Raw genomic sequence first — 15,577 nt, 5'->3', positions numbered from 1 at the left:
CAGTCGAGTTTTGAGAGAATAAACTAAATTAAACTAAATTAAAAAGCAAGCAAAAACAAGAAAGCAAATTAAAATACGAAGATTAATCAAAGTAGACAAGCCTAGGATTTTATTCTTCCCCCTATGTGATTATTACTCCCTCAATTCCTTCAATTATGCAAGCAATTAACCCGGATTATTAACATGAGATGCTAAAATAATCATAACCCGCTTCCGCGTGTATTACAATTCTAATACTCTAGATTCAATTACTATATTCCTATGCAATTAATTCTAGAACAAAGCATTAAGCACAAATCTCAATAATGGCTACCTAAGAGATTAACTATATTCCTATGTTAATACCACAAAGGCTCTTCTACCACAGTTCTAATTATTAACCCGATCTTCCGATTCATGCGATTAACAATAACATAAAAGCGCATAAAGTGGCCAGTTTCATGAACTTAATAAAACAAGTAGAAGAAATAATCCGGAATTAAAACTTGCATAAAATCATAGAATTGGGTTCATAAATCCCACATAGGGTTCCAAATAAAATCCTAGAAATAAAGACTTAGTTACTCGTAATTCTTATGATAAATAAAATAAAATAAATAAATTAAATAAGAAAAACTATGCTTGAATCTTCGTTGATCTTCTTTGCTTTTGAATTTGCGTCCAAAGATTGATCATCAATTGTGTGCTTGGCTTGGTCTTATATATGGTGAAGAATTTGGGGAATAAGACAGTTTCCTTGTGCAATTAAAATTCCTTTACTGCGCAATTTCGGAGTCTCGGACGGGGGTCTCACAATTTGCACTAAAACTGGGACGGGGGTCTCAGCTTTAAATCTTCAGAATTTTGATATTTTCACTTTTGACCCATATTTTCGCCAAAATTGCAGTTTTGACCCCATACTTTTCCAATTCTTCAATTTGTACCTAAAATACAATAAATCAACTTTTTAAGCACCAATTATCGTTAAAACACACCAAAAGCTCAAATAAAAAGATATGATAAAGTGTAAAAATATACACTTAACATGACTCGGTGACGATGTGCTAAATTATTAATTCGATAATTTAATATTTTGTTAAATTAATAGAATTTTATTAGTCTCAATTGTATTAATTTATAGATGTTTAACTAACTGTAGTATAAGTGACAATGGGTAGAATTGGTGCAATTAGTACATCATTAGAATTATTTAGTGACAATTAAAATGAAACAAATTAAAATAAGTTTTTCTAAAGGGAAAAAAATATTTTGGTACCAACTAAGGTGGTGAAAAAAAGGTGGTGTTTGCAAACACTTTGTTCAAAATCAGTTTTTTTAAACATTAAAAAGCTCATAATCACTTTGGAAAAACGTTTGCAAACACCACCTAAATAGAGATGAATATCCAACATTTTAATCAAGGGTGTGAGGGATTTAATGCTTTAACACACATAAATATGTGCAATAAAAAAAGTTATATCAAAATTGTAATGTAAGTCCTAAATATATATATACAAAAAAAAAGTCCAATTTTCTGTATGAAAAAAAAGAAAAAGAAAAAGTGCAATTTGATATTGGATCCTAAGCAGCAGTTAACATCAATCTGCAGGAAAGCAAGAATTAGAAACACATATACAAGGTGCAATGTTGCTATTTTCCTCGAGCTACAAAATCTCGAACTGGCAAATTAAACCCCGATTTTCTGTCGAGAACTATGGTTACAAAAATTACCAGCCCCAACTTCATAGATCATCAAACAATTCTTCTGAATTCCAATCTATGCACACACACACACAAAAAAAAAAAAAAAAGAGGGCGCTGATGTCACCACCGGCACATGTCTCCTATGTTCGAAAAATAATAATATATTTTTCTTGTGCAGGAAGGAACCACCCTCGCCGGATTACTCAATAGTTCAAAAGAATTTTCCGATCCACCTCTCGAAACCTAACACAATACAAAAGATATATAAACTCAAAAATCATTAAATCGAAAATTACAGGAAAAAAAAAAAAAAACAATGGCATTATAGAAATTAACGGAGTGCATGGAATCCTCAGCTTTGTCAGGTGGTTGCTTGGCGACCCTCGATGACGTGGACAAAATTGCTGCTCTAGGTAGTTTGACAGCTGTCGTAACAGGAGTGGGTACAGTAGTAGAAGGCTTCGTGCTTATCACGGATAATTTTTAATTAAACTCTGCTTGTGAGTTGTGACAGTTTAATTAGCAAAAAACTTAACAGAAATTCAAAAAGGAAGAAGAAACTCATATACAAATGTGCTACATAGCTATTTCTCAACCTTCAAATCTTGACCGGCAAAACCCGATTCCCAATCCACAGCTACCGTTACAAAAATCATCACCAAACAATCGATTCAAAAAAAAAACAATAGAAGCCTCGAAATCGAAGATTCTACATTCCCCTTGCCCTTCTTACACGGTGGTTGCACAACATACCGAAAAAAACACGAGAAAGAAAATGTAGAAGCTTCTCCATCGATCGAAACTAGGATATTAAGTACATATGTATATATATATATATACTAAGATGTCTATGTAGATAGTCGTGTGAGTGCAGGATCGTCGTCAGATAGGTGCATGGAAGCATTCAATACAGAGAATTCTTCAAGTTTCTTCCTTACGCAAATCTTTTAAAATCACAATTCCTGAAGCTGCTGACTTCACTGGCACATATCTGCTGTCTTCAAGAAATTTTATATATTTTTCCTGTGTGGGGACCACCCTCGCTGGATTGTCCAATATTTCAAAACTTGGCTCGGGATCGGATTTCTTCTCTGCGGAGCTATCAACCTAACATAATACAAACATAAACTCAAAACTCAGCACGCAAGTTCTTTTTTAATTTTTTTTTATTTCCCCCTAAATCGATATAAGTAACGCAAATTTGGATCAAAAGCCATAGGTTGCATTTTGATACAAGGAAAACCTGGATTTCAAATCCACAGGTTAGTTCAGATACTTTAATCCAAACACAACCTTAGAGGAAAAAAAGAGAGAGAGACGAAATTTTACCTGCATGGAATCTGCCATCTCGCTTTCATTATTACCAGGATTGACTCTGGCTCTGGCTCTGGCTCTAGCTCTGGCTCTTAATGATGTGGATAAAATTGCGGTGGGTAATTGTATGGGTGGAGTAGTTATAGGTACACTAGTAGGCTTAGGGTACTCGAAAAGAGATGGCGTCGCATGCGATAGGAACTCAAACTTTGGCAATTTCATGTTGTAATTCAAACCGATGAATGCAGTTGTCGAAAAAGCCAAACTCATGAAATATAAAAACGGGTGCCAAAACCAATACTGACTGAACACAGCAAGACCAATAACTGCAGTCATTCTATCACATTTCGTCTTCGACATTAGCTTGATGGTCACATTTCTTCCACCAGCATCTATAATTCCCGAAGCTATAACCGCGCCCATCATGCTCATCGTTTCTTCGTGCTTATCACCGATAATTTTTTCCAATTTTCGCCTAATGAATTATTTACAGAAAAAAAGAATGTTTTTAAAATAAAAAGAAAAGGAAAAGAAGAAAAAAAAAACTCCATAATTTAGACAGAATACCTGAAAGCACCGACACGAGAATCACTGGCTTCGCTTATCTGGAGCATCACCATAGCCATTGCAATTAGAGCACCTTGTCGAACAAAGTCAACAGCATCCGAAGTCAAAGGCTCGAGCAAAGATATAGCCTCACTAAGACCACTGCCTGCACAGGAAATCCCAACTGCCAATGCAGCACCGTATCTAACATGTGGATCGTAGGACTTGGACAACAGTGAAACCATTCGAGGAGTCTGCAATTTTTGAGTAAATAAAAAAGTTAAATATAAGTTTACTTTTCAAGATTTCACAAAGAAATGGAAATATGCACCAACCTGTTGAGCGTCAGAATACAGCACAAACCCGAGGGCAATGACAGCTGTCCGCCTGACATCATCGCTGACATCAGACACAGCAAAGTGCAGCAGCTTACGTATGGCCCTACTGTTTGATGTTCCTCTATACGCCAAGGCAATAGCATATATGCCACCATAACGCAAGCACAGATCTTGATCGCGAGTCATTTGCTCAATGAGTGAATCAGCTTCTTCCTCTCTTCCGTAAACTGTCAGCGCTACTCCGAATGCCAAACCCCTATCAAGATGCCAAACCCAAATAAAAATTTAGAGACCAGGAAAAAAAAAAAAAAAAAAAAAAAAAGGAAAAAACAAACACCAGTTTTACCTAATAATATCCTCATGCTGAATTTCGTGTGCATAAGCAAGCATTTCTTTAGCCTTCTCAGTTGCAGTTCCAACCATGACCAATCCCATGCTAATGGCAGCAGCTCCACCAAGAACAGCCACACCACCGTACGACAGGTTTTTCATGTCTTCGAAAACGTCATTATCAGCAGTGCCCAATGCTGCCAAACCAAGACCTAAGCAAGCACCATACTTAATAACCTGCAACCATTTTGAGAAAAAAAAATGCAACTTTTTATGTACCATTCAGTTTATAAAAAAATATTCCTAAATAATGTATGGACCTCAGAAGCAGTGTTCCGGAGTGTCTCGTGCAGAATTTTTTTGATGTATTCCCTGTTCAATTGCATTAAACCAAGACCAAAAAGTGTTCCACCTTTTGAGAAAGGACCTGGAACACTTAGTTTAATGTAAGGTGCCATAACGGAATCCAACTTCTTCTGTTGATGGCCTCTGAGGATGACTCCAAGTCCTGCCGTTGCATTAAATTGAGCCCAACCGCGAGCCCTACTCAGCAAGTCCTGAAAAATTAATCCAAGTGTTAGCTCAAAAAAAAAAAAAAAAAAGAAACACTGCAAATGACCAAAGAAAATGATGAGAAAAGATATTAAACAAAGCATATTTGTACTTGCCATATTCTCTGTAAGAAATGTATAGACAGTCGTCCCAGCATGCATAATAGCATTAGAGTAAATAATCGCACTATGGCAGCTATAACATCTCATGTCAACAGATTGCTGCATTTTCTTAATAATGAGAAGATCCGATCTGTAAGAAGACAAGAAACAAAACGTGCATCATACATTCAACCACTTTAGTTAAGCATATAAACGTATTTTTTTGTTATAGTTAACAAAACCAAAGAGCATATAGCCTCACTTGTTACGAGCGGACAAGAAATGCATCGACAAATGCATTGAAATCTCTCCGGACAAAATTTGCCTTATTTTTGCGTACACTCTGCGTATATTTCCACTTTGCTCAGGCTGTAACATTGGCGTGGAAAGCTGATTTAGCACCTTCAAATGGAATGCTTGGTTCTCATTCTCCACAATATCAAAGGCTATTTGAAAGGCCAATAGTGCATCATCCACATCTCCTGATTGTAAGAGTTTCTCCAATATTTTCGTAATGCCCTCCGAATCATCTAAAAACATTAGGCAATGACAAATACTCAAATAGTCAGGAGACGGTAGCTGCTGATATATTTTTACAATAACACGAAGGACCTGCAGGAGAATATTTTTGCAATGACAGATCAGTGAATATTTTATTTCAGAATATTTTAATACTTCGGAACATGAAGAAAAAAAAACCCAGATTGGAGTCCAGAAAATTGAAACAGAACCAAGAATGATTTAAGACAAAAAATTTAATAGTACCTCATTAAACTGGGCAAGGCAATAACTTAAAGTAGAACATTATATATCTGATTATATGTACCTCATGTCGATACTCTCTTGGGTTGACAAAGGAATGGGAAATATCAGAGCAATACTTAATGATAGATTCAAAATTAGCACAACATAAAACTGCATCCTCAAGCTTATCCAATCGTCTGCATTCAATGGCCACTCCAATGGCTTGTTTATATTTTCCGTCTGCTATACATCTGTTAATAACGGTAATAAAACAAATATAAATGAAGAACCGAATTACGAAGTTAGGTAACAGAAAAGGATATTTTACATACTTGTCAAGCATTCCCTCAACGATTGCTTCCAGTCTAGAATCGATTACTGCTGCTTTGGTCCTCAGGCTGACATATTCATCAATTGCTTTGGCTGACCGAAACAAGAAAATATATAATATCAGAAGCAGATCTATAAAGATTACATAGTCACTTGTTTATGAATAATTCCTATCACGAGAACATAATTTTAAACGGGAAAGATGATCATGTAATTCTTACCAAGAACAGTACGGACAAAATCTGAATCCTGAGATACATCAAATAATGGACCAGCTCCCAGAGCATATGACAAAGAGTCATTAAGTTTGCCCAGGTAATAGAATACCTGAAGAAAGAACTCACGTTTGATGATTACTCGCACCGAAGTTATTCAGTTTCTTCTTTTAAAGTAGATAGTAAATGTATGGCAACATTTCTCTGTATTTTTCTGTATCGCCAACTCTTCAAATGAAATAACGGAATGTTAGTTCATACTTCTAAGTGGATTAGAGAACTAGTCAATCAGCTGAAGCAAGCACGTACAGAATAACTAACAAATGGCAAATCCCATAGTAAAGCAATATCAGAATAACATAATAAGAAATAAACAGATTTGTACCTTTGAAAGAAGAAATGCAGCTAGCTGCCTCTGCTCAAACTTTTCATCTTCATATAAACTTTGACTGCATCAAAACAAATTTATTTTTCGTCAAACGAAGATGTTTACAGACTTACGGATATCAACTGTTACGGTTCTTAAAATTATTTCAAAAAGGAATCCAGAGTACTGATAGCAGTCGACGAATATTGCAACTCAGAATTCAAACTTAACGATATAATCAGATTAAGCTTACAATACAAAGATGGGCAAATTAAAGAATACATATATATGTAGAACTTTCTATTCGACCCAATGGTGAATCAACAAATCACGCCACCCCTACCCCCGACAAAAATGAAAATTCTAAGAAATATTTCATCCATTTACGTAACAATTTAAACCGATTTCTACCCCATCTTCCCCAATAGAACTAATTTCTTGCACACAAATTAACCAACTCTATGACTAAAAACACCAAAAAAGAAAAAAAAAGTACCAAACTCCAAATACCTAACCACTTCGAAACTGATTTCGTATAACCCAAAATTAGACTACGGTGATCGCAAAGAAGCCGAAATTGCATAAACGGAAATACAATTCAAAAATATGAAGCGAAATAACGATCAAAGAGAGAAAGAGATTACATGATAGGGACAGAATATGAAATCTCCGGCCAGAAGCGGTCAACAAAGGCGTTGAGATTGGAGAGCGCGTGCAACTTCAGCGCCGGATCGCTTTCGTTAAGCATCGCCAGTATCCCTCCGGCGGAGCTCACAAGCGTCGCCGCCGCGGCCATTGTTGATCAATTTAAGCTCTCGGTGTAACTAGATACGGGTCAGGGTTTGTGGAGGGAAAGCAAAAGCGGTTTCAAATGTTTGTGGAGAGAGAAAGGGGGAATTTTCAATCACAGCTGAAAACTGAAAAGTGCCGTTTTGTTATTTTATTTTATTTATTTATTTATATATATTAATGAATGGCTAATTTTTTAAGTTTAATCAACTCTTTAAAATCCATTTAATTGTCTGATAAAATCCCATAATATTAGTTAAGAAAATGGAATAATCTATGATCTACCATACCACCGCCGCCGCCGCCGCCCACGCCGTTGCTGCGATTATTCGGTTTCGGCGAGATTGCATCGGCATTTTTGGATTATAGGCTGCCAGACCTGGGATTAGGCTTCGGTTAAAGTAGGATGGATTGGTGGGGTACACGGTGTTCCGGATCTAACTTGGAGTCGCCGCCGTTGCCAACAAATATAGGTGATGCAGGCGCAGGCAATAGAGGGGTAGGGGCCGATGACGCTAACAGTGAATAGTGACTTTTGAATTCTCACACGTGACACGAGGATGCATGGTGGATTACGTTAGAGAGGTGGGGGTCGACGGTGCTTACAGTAAATAGTGGATTTTAAACCCTCACTTTGACAATGAATTGTGGGTTTTACGTTATTTTTTTTATAGTGGATTCTACGTTAATTTTTTTACATTGAATGCCAATAATTTTTATTTTAACGTGTTTGTAGTGGATTTCAATTTTTAGTTAACCGCAAGAATTTTATTTTTTTAAACTGAAATAGAAACAAATATTTTAGTCCAAAAATATTATTATAATGTGTACAAATTACTTTATTTTCAAATGAAAAAATATAAATAATATATTAAATAAACTAAAAATACTTTTTCATCTTGATATAATATTTGAGTATTTTTTGTAAATAAAATGAAGTGTAATAAAATATTTTAAAGAAACCGGTATACAAAAGTTTCAAGTTTTCCCCCCTTAATATATAATATAAGAAAAGGTTCTTATTTTTTGTAAACAAAAATAATTTATAATTGAGATAGTAAGAATATTCGATATATATATATATATATATATATATATATATATATATATATATAATTTATTTTATAATTATTATGATAATTGTTATAATTATATTTTGAGTAATTATTAATATTAACCTTGCGATTATAAGAATACGTTGTTTGAAAAAAAATATATGGGTCCATTTGGATGGAGGGATTTGGGGAGGGATTTGATTTGGGGAATGGATTTGAAATGACTCCAATTTTGGAGTCATTTGAAATCCATCACTATTGCTCCAAAATCAACTAAAAAGGAGGGGTGGGGATTTGAAATCCATCTCCAAATCTCTCAATCCAAACAAGTCCGAGGGATTTGTTATTATGGATTTGAAATCCCTCCCCCAAATCCCTCCATCCAAATGCACCCTATATGTTATTAGTATTCATGTAATGTAGTAAAGTATTTGCTGGAAATTTTGTAAAAAAACAACTTATAAGATCTTAAAAAAAAAAAGGGTGGGGTAAGTACTTTAAAAAAAAAAAAAAACTTATAAGACCCCTAGCAGCTTATCTTTATTTATAAAAGTAAGAAACGCTAGAGCAATTAGATCAAACTCACTTACATGTAATTTCTTTAGTAGATTTTTTTTTTTAATAAAAGTTCCTCGTTCGTTTTATTAAAGATACTAATATAATTTTTATCAACTAAATATCTTGAAAATAGTGTCTATGCGTCATGTGAACAATGCAGGGAGCATGTCGAAGTCAATTTTCAGAAATTCGATGCCAATTTTTACCGAATTGTAAAATTTACATTTATTGCGCTGTCAATTTTCAAAACTACGCTTTCATATTTTATCAAAATTTTTAATCATAAGAAGTGAAACGCATTATTTACACCCTCAAAATATTTTATTTCACCACCAAATTAAATATATTTCCTATTTTACCTTTTTTTTTTTTTGTTTTGTCACCCATATTCTATGTAAATTCATAAACTGTCCACCACCAAACTAATTATAATATTCACAAAAAAACTTCACCATTTTTCACTAGAATTTTTACCACAAAATACCACATTTTCCACCTTAAGTGAACGATATATTCGTCAGAGAAAAATATCTTCGAAGGTAAAAAAGAGCAGGAATTCACATTCCCAAAGAAATAAATTAAGAGTGTTTGTGTAGATATAAATTAGAAAAGAAACTCCATAGATTTTTGATATTGTTGTTTTCGATGGATTATAATTTGAGAAAAGGGTTACATTTCTTTCATCGCAATCTGCTAGGGGTGGTTTCGGTACGGTTACCGAACATTTTGTTCAATACCGTGTACCTACCGTATCTTTCGGTATTGAAAAATTCTATACCGTTACCGTACCAATAATTGCGGTATACCGTTATTCGGTATACCGTAAGTTTCGGTATGGTATGATCGGTACGTGGTAATCTACCGTACATCATTTTTTTGATGAACTCGGATGATACAATAATTAAGATGAATACTAAATAAATGTATAAATAAAACAAATTAAGCAAATGAATATGGTGATCGATCAAGCAATCTACATGAATATACATTATACAACCGTAGTAGCATATGTTGCTTTAATTAACTAATGCTTACTAAGATATCTATAGAAAAATTGTAGAAACTTGTAACGAGCAAAAAAGTTTGATGGTTTAAGTAAGAGAAATAAAAAAAAAAAAATTGCAATAATGCAAATGAAACAGAAGACTGGGAACTCAGGGGGAAAGAAAGGGAGAAGAAAATATGGCAAAAAGTATTCCACCAATAAGTGATTAATTGGACTTTGAAACTAAAGAAGTACATGACATAAACAACTTTAACGGGAGCTAATATTGAGTTTGCATAAATATATGAAGATAATAAAAAAATTATAACTATGTATATATAATATATATATGATGTATCATATCGTTATTCTTGTTTTTTATTTTCTTTATAATATTTGTTGACTATATTTTTTTTTTATCTAAAGTTGAATATAAAGTATAAAGTTGAATATTTGTTGAATATATTAACTAATTTTAAAAATACAAAGTTGCGGTACGGTACGGTATTACCATGGTATTGAAGATACAATACCGCTACCGTACCGTAAGGCAATGGTACGGTACCGATACCGTACCAAATGTAGTGGTAACCGATAGTTCGGTATTTATTCGGTAATTTATGGTAGGTATACCGTGGTAATCGGTATTTGGTAATTTTTGCCCAGCCCTACAATCTGCGCAGAAACTAATTCATATTGACGATTATTAAAATCTTGTTTTACCCTTTTAGATTTTTTAGTTTTGGGAAGAATCAACTATATAAAATTTAAAGTTCACAATTTTATTATGAAAAATTGGATGGAATGTTTTGTTGCATTATAACAAGTTGCATAGTTTGTAGGTCATCTGATATGAAAGTTTAAATATCTTGTAATAAATATTTCATTGCAAAAAAAATAAATAACTGAGAGTAAAGAAGGATTAAGCGAATATAAAGAAGGATGGTGGATTATAAATTTGAAGGGTATTTATGATTTTTTTATATAAATTTGGTTGTGAATTAAGATAATTTGGAGGGGGAAATAACACCACCCTAAGAAACTTGATTCACATCAATTATACTCAATTTGTTCCACATTTGTCGCTTTCAAGATTATTTTTTGGTTACATAGTATCTATCACTGTACGTATTGGCTTAATTCCACTTTGCACTCTTGAAATTGAGCTTTTTGGCACTTTGCACCCTCAAAAAACAATAATAGCACTTTGCAACTTCAAAACACAATAAATCATTCACAATGCACCCTGAATTTATTGTTTTTTTTTTTTTTTTTCTGGAATACAATGTAACAAATAAAATTGTTATTTTCTTCAACCTTCAACCTAATTCCGAGCGGACAAAGTGCGAAAAAATAAAAATCACACCGGATTATTAAAAACAATTATATTTTCTTACAAAATAAAATAAAATAAACTTTTATCACTAAATTATTCGATTGATGGATCTTTTATTGCAACTGGTGGAAATATTAGGTAAGAATATTTGGTTATGATTTTCAGATTACTTGATAACGAAACAGCTGAATGACTTTTTTTCGTAAAATGTCTTTTGTGATAAAAAAATATAATTTTTAAATATGTTGATGAGATGTATTTTTATTCTTACACTTTATAATATCGAAATAATTGATGAATAAAGGATTTTTGACATTTGTCATCCTAAAAAATATCATTAAAATATTAAATTACATTTATTAGCTTTAAAAATTCATTTGGGGTGCATTATGCATGATTATTGATTTATTGTATTTCGAGGGTGCAAAGTGCTATTAATTTGTTTCGAGGGTGCAAAGTGCCAAAATGGTATAGTTCAAGGGTGCAAAGTGGAATTAAGCCGTACGTATCTATCCAATACTGCATTAATTATTTAATTTCCACTTTATACCCTCATTAACTCTTTTTTTTTTACTTTGAATTTCCTTATTATCTCCGGCATTAATTTTTTTTAACTCACTTATCTCTTATTAATTAGACGACAATGGCATTTTAATTTAAAATCATACATTTTCATAAAATCAAGACAGGTTTAATGAGATCATCGATCATTGTGCAAAGCTAAATAGCGACAATTAAAAGGGAACGGAATGAGTAACTTATAAGTGATAGAATTAAGCACAATATCTTTAAATTACTAGTTAAGAAACATTTAGTGAATAAAAATTGAACGAAATACCTAAATCAATTTGATACAACTTTTTGGCCACGCAACTATACTTCCTAAAGCCTCACTAAGCTTTTTAAATCCGCCCGCGCGTCTAATCAAATCCAAATCTTCATCGAAAACCGCGTTAACCAACACCTTGCAACAATCTCTACCAAGAGGCATATCGTAAACTTTAGCGCGTGGGTCAACCGAAACAATATGCCCTTCACCTACAACTTCTTCAGCTTCAACATTATACCAATGTAATAACCGACACTTTGCATTTTGATAATCGGTGGGCTTCGAATGACTTTCTTGCTCCGACTGAAATTAACAAATAAAAAGAGACTCAACGTATATTGGTTTTTAATTAATCTTAAAAAGAAATAAATTTTTTTTTACCTGTTGATGTACTTTCAAAAGTGCTTCCAATTTAGCTTCGAAAGCATCCATCCTGCGCTCTAAAGATTTCAGCATTGCTTCAAAATTGTCGACTCGAGCATTAATACCTAGATTTGTTGGATTTACTTTAGACGGAGTAGCACCAAAACTGTGTTCACAAACTCGAACCTGAATGAAATATTATGATAAGTAACGTACATATCAGTTTGTGGTCGGAAACATTACGATAAGTACCTGAATGGAATATTATGATCGGAAATCGGAAATCGGAAATCAACTTCGTTTCAGATTGGCATGCAATTCCTTCGTTATAACTATATTTACACGATAAATTCCTTCCCTCCGTATTAATTATGACTGATTGCCGTTCAAAAGCAAGATTCATGACTTAAGGCAAGAAAGTTAAGGAAACACTTCGAAGCGACTGAAGATCGAGATCGTATTCAAGGCTATTGAAAGCAACGTAATAATCACTACGATTTCTCCTCCACTAACAAAATGCACAAATAGATATAGATATAGATACATACATACATACATACCTACATACATACATACGTACATACGTACACGCACTGCAAGAAAAGAAAGGGAAATTCGTCAGCTCGACCTTTTTGTTGCCAACAACTTCATTGAACGGACACTCTGCTTTTCTGACGAGATTTTTAGCATCTTCTTCTCGAGCGACACAAGGTTCTCCCTTAGTCTCGTTTTGGGTCGACCCGTTTGGTCTTTCACCATGAAAGAACCAAATTTTATAATTAGGATCGAACCCTTTTATGACAATGTGTTCGTACACTATATCAAAGTGGTGGTGCTGCAAGTTTCTACATTGCAAACAAGGGCACACAATCATATCTGAATCTCCCGATCGCGCACGAGCTGCATTGGCAAAACTACGTGCTGCCTCCTGGTATTTTTTCCCACGTCTACAGTTACAAAAGTTTATTTTGCATCAATATTAAAGTTCAAAAAAAATAAAAAAATCATGCCCAATTAAACACGATTAAGATTTTCGGTTTTAACCTGTCAAATTTCACCCATTCTTTATCCATGTTTAGAAACCAATGTACAAGTCTCCTTGCTGTCCAAACTGCAAAGGAATAAATAAACATCATCCAAAATGTTAAAAAATCATCCGAAATGTTAATTAAATAAATAAGGCCTCATTTGGTTAGTGAGACTAGCCATGATTAACTAAATAATTAGACTTTGTTTGATGTTTGGTATCCCCACTAACTTGTCGGGTCGACCCGTAAATATTAAGTTATCGTGCCTTGTCCTGCCTTCTAGGCATGTTGTCCAATAATATAATTGGATTTCATTAGATTATTTAATTTTATCTTGGCAACCAAACGATGCCTAAATAAACATCATTTGAAATGCATTGATAACATAACAACAACCCAATCTAAACAGTGATAACTTATCCATGGGATTATTGTATAACTAGGTTAAAACCCATTTAATCGATTTTCACTCTAAGACCTCGTTTGGTTGTCAAGATAAGATTAAATAATCTAATGAAACCCAATTGTATTGCTGGACATTGGAAGATCCAACAAAAAAACATGCATAAAAGGCAAGATAAGCCATGATAACATAATACTTGTGGGTCGACCCTGCAAGTTATTTGGGATACCAAACATCAAATAAAGTCCAATTATTCAGTTAATCATGACTAATCTCCATCAACCAAACGAGGCGTAAAACTACTAAAAATATAGATTTCTAAAATAAATAAACTAAAATCTGATTTGACGAAATCAGAATTAACACTGCAAATTATACAATATATATGAAAAAAAAAAAAAAAAAAAAAAAAAAAAAAAAAAAAAAAAAAAAAAACACAGAGGAAAAGGGACTTGCATAAGACAATAATTTTGAAATAAAACTCAGAATAAGAAATAAATTGAGGCAATACCTTAATCGTAATGAATGTAATCCGCTTCAGAAAAAAGACCCAATCGTCTCTAAAATTAGCAAACCCTAATTAATATTCTGGTTCAGTATACATTTTGTTACATGATGGTTTTTAATTTATTAGGGGGGTTTTGCAAATAAATAACTATACCATCTTGCGTTTCAGTCCCGTTAGTTTTGTTTTATTCGAACTCTAGCACACATTTTACATGTTTTCTTACACATAGCTCCCACCATCTTTAATTGCATTTACCCCTCATTACTTAATTCTGTGTTTTTTTTACCTCCATTTATCTATCCTTGAGGTGACTTATTCCATAATTCAATAAAAGGAATCACCATCCCACGTTGGTTAAATAGTAAAAAGTTCTTGCGAATTTTTATCAATTAATTTAATCTTCAGCATAATCAACATTTTAAGGTATATGATTTTTTATTGATCTAATTGCTCTCAAGTATTGAATTAATTATCAATACGAGACATCATCTGACTTAAGCGTCATAGTGTAATCATCAGGGGAACTCTCTGACGTGTCACATAATGTATTAATTGGTTTTGAGAAAAGACGAACAAGCATCGCATACTTAGGTCAACCTAAAGCTCGTGGCATCCGAACCCACATTCCTAAATTATTATCACCTTTGAACTACATATACTCATTTTAACTGATCCCGCATCAATACTCATTATCAAACACCCCATCTTCCTACTCCCATTCATTTATTCTACTTCACAAACTACTCTAGTTTCCCTAAAGTCGAAGAATACAATCGCGAAAAAGAAAAAAAAAAACGAGAAAAAAACGAGCTTCTTGTCGTCTCCTTGGCCACCAATATCGCGTACTTTTATGCCCCTTTTCGTCGTCACCATGCGAGCAAGAGTAAAGTTGTTTTAATATATTTAAATATATAAATCTTTCAATCTCAAATCTCAATAAATCATCTAAGTAATAATGTCCAAAATTTACCCTAGACTTAATTTGTTGGGTATGATTTTCAGATTAATATTGTGCAATTTTTAATAATGTGTATTTGTAGCACTAAAATTAATGGCTATCACCAAAACAAATAGATCTAGTAAATTGAACAAGAACACACGTACATGCACATGATTTAAAACAAATAGCTAATATTAAAAAATATAATAATTATTATTAATCAACCTAGAACTTAAACATGAAACAATTGATTAAAAATAAAA

At 33.3% G+C, this 15,577-nt stretch overlaps 2 protein-coding genes across 3 annotated transcripts; both read right to left on the bottom strand.

Annotated features, from left to right (window-relative positions):
* Positions 1–2,224: 2,224 nt before the first annotated feature.
* On the bottom strand, positions 2,225–7,544 carry LOC105964554 (26S proteasome non-ATPase regulatory subunit 1 homolog A). Of its 2 annotated transcripts, none has more exons than XM_088820787.1 (13): positions 7,165–7,544; positions 6,539–6,602; positions 6,160–6,265; positions 5,941–6,031; positions 5,691–5,859; positions 5,127–5,476; positions 4,880–5,015; positions 4,532–4,768; positions 4,228–4,448; positions 3,879–4,137; positions 3,565–3,797; positions 3,013–3,472; positions 2,225–2,790 (listed from the first exon to the last, which is right to left on the bottom strand). In XM_088820787.1, the coding sequence occupies exons 1-13, from the start codon at positions 7,314–7,316 to the stop codon at positions 2,605–2,607; spliced, it is 2,664 nt and encodes an 887-aa protein (XP_088676913.1). In that variant the 5' UTR covers positions 7,317–7,544; the 3' UTR covers positions 2,225–2,604. The 2 variants fall into 2 exon arrangements, with proteins under 2 accessions (XP_088676913.1, XP_088676914.1); XM_088820788.1 differs by having other exon boundaries at positions 6,160–6,381; positions 7,165–7,457.
* A 4,537-nt stretch (positions 7,545–12,081) lies between these two features.
* LOC105964552 (uncharacterized) lies at positions 12,082–14,478 on the bottom strand. Its single transcript, XM_088820912.1, has 5 exons — positions 14,378–14,478; positions 13,480–13,546; positions 13,064–13,382; positions 12,454–12,621; positions 12,082–12,375 (listed from the first exon to the last, which is right to left on the bottom strand). The coding sequence occupies exons 2-5, from the start codon at positions 13,506–13,508 to the stop codon at positions 12,082–12,084; spliced, it is 810 nt and encodes a 269-aa protein (XP_088677038.1). The 5' UTR covers positions 13,509–13,546; positions 14,378–14,478.
* Between the last annotated feature and the right edge of the window lie 1,099 nt (positions 14,479–15,577).

The sequence above is a fragment of the Erythranthe guttata genome, chromosome 7 (assembly GCF_056151865.1).
Source record: "Erythranthe guttata isolate IM_541 chromosome 7, IM_541, whole genome shotgun sequence".
NCBI classification, from domain to species: domain Eukaryota; kingdom Viridiplantae; phylum Streptophyta; class Magnoliopsida; order Lamiales; family Phrymaceae; genus Erythranthe; species Erythranthe guttata.
This window is presented reverse-complemented; position numbering and strand designations above follow the sequence as displayed.

Bases quoted from the DNA above. Each gene is read 5' to 3' on its own strand.
- LOC105964554 (XM_088820787.1), bottom strand. From the start codon at position 7,316: ATGGCCGCGGCGGCGACGCTTGTGAGCTCCGCCGGAGGGATACTGGCG. The intron at 5,860-5,940 runs GTATGTAAAATA...CGTTATTAACAG, and splicing joins GTTGAGGGAATGCTTGACAA to ATGTATAGCAGACGGAAAAT. The intron at 3,798-3,878 runs GTTGGTGCATAT...CAAAAATTGCAG, and splicing joins TGTATTCTGACGCTCAACAG to ACTCCTCGAATGGTTTCACT.
- LOC105964552 (XM_088820912.1), bottom strand. From the start codon at position 13,508: ATGGATAAAGAATGGGTGAAATTTGACAG. The intron at 13,383-13,479 runs GTTAAAACCGAA...TTGTAACTGTAG, and splicing joins GAATGGGTGAAATTTGACAG to ACGTGGGAAAAAATACCAGG. The intron at 12,376-12,453 runs GTAAAAAAAAAT...TGTTAATTTCAG, and splicing joins TTTTGAAAGTACATCAACAG to TCGGAGCAAGAAAGTCATTC.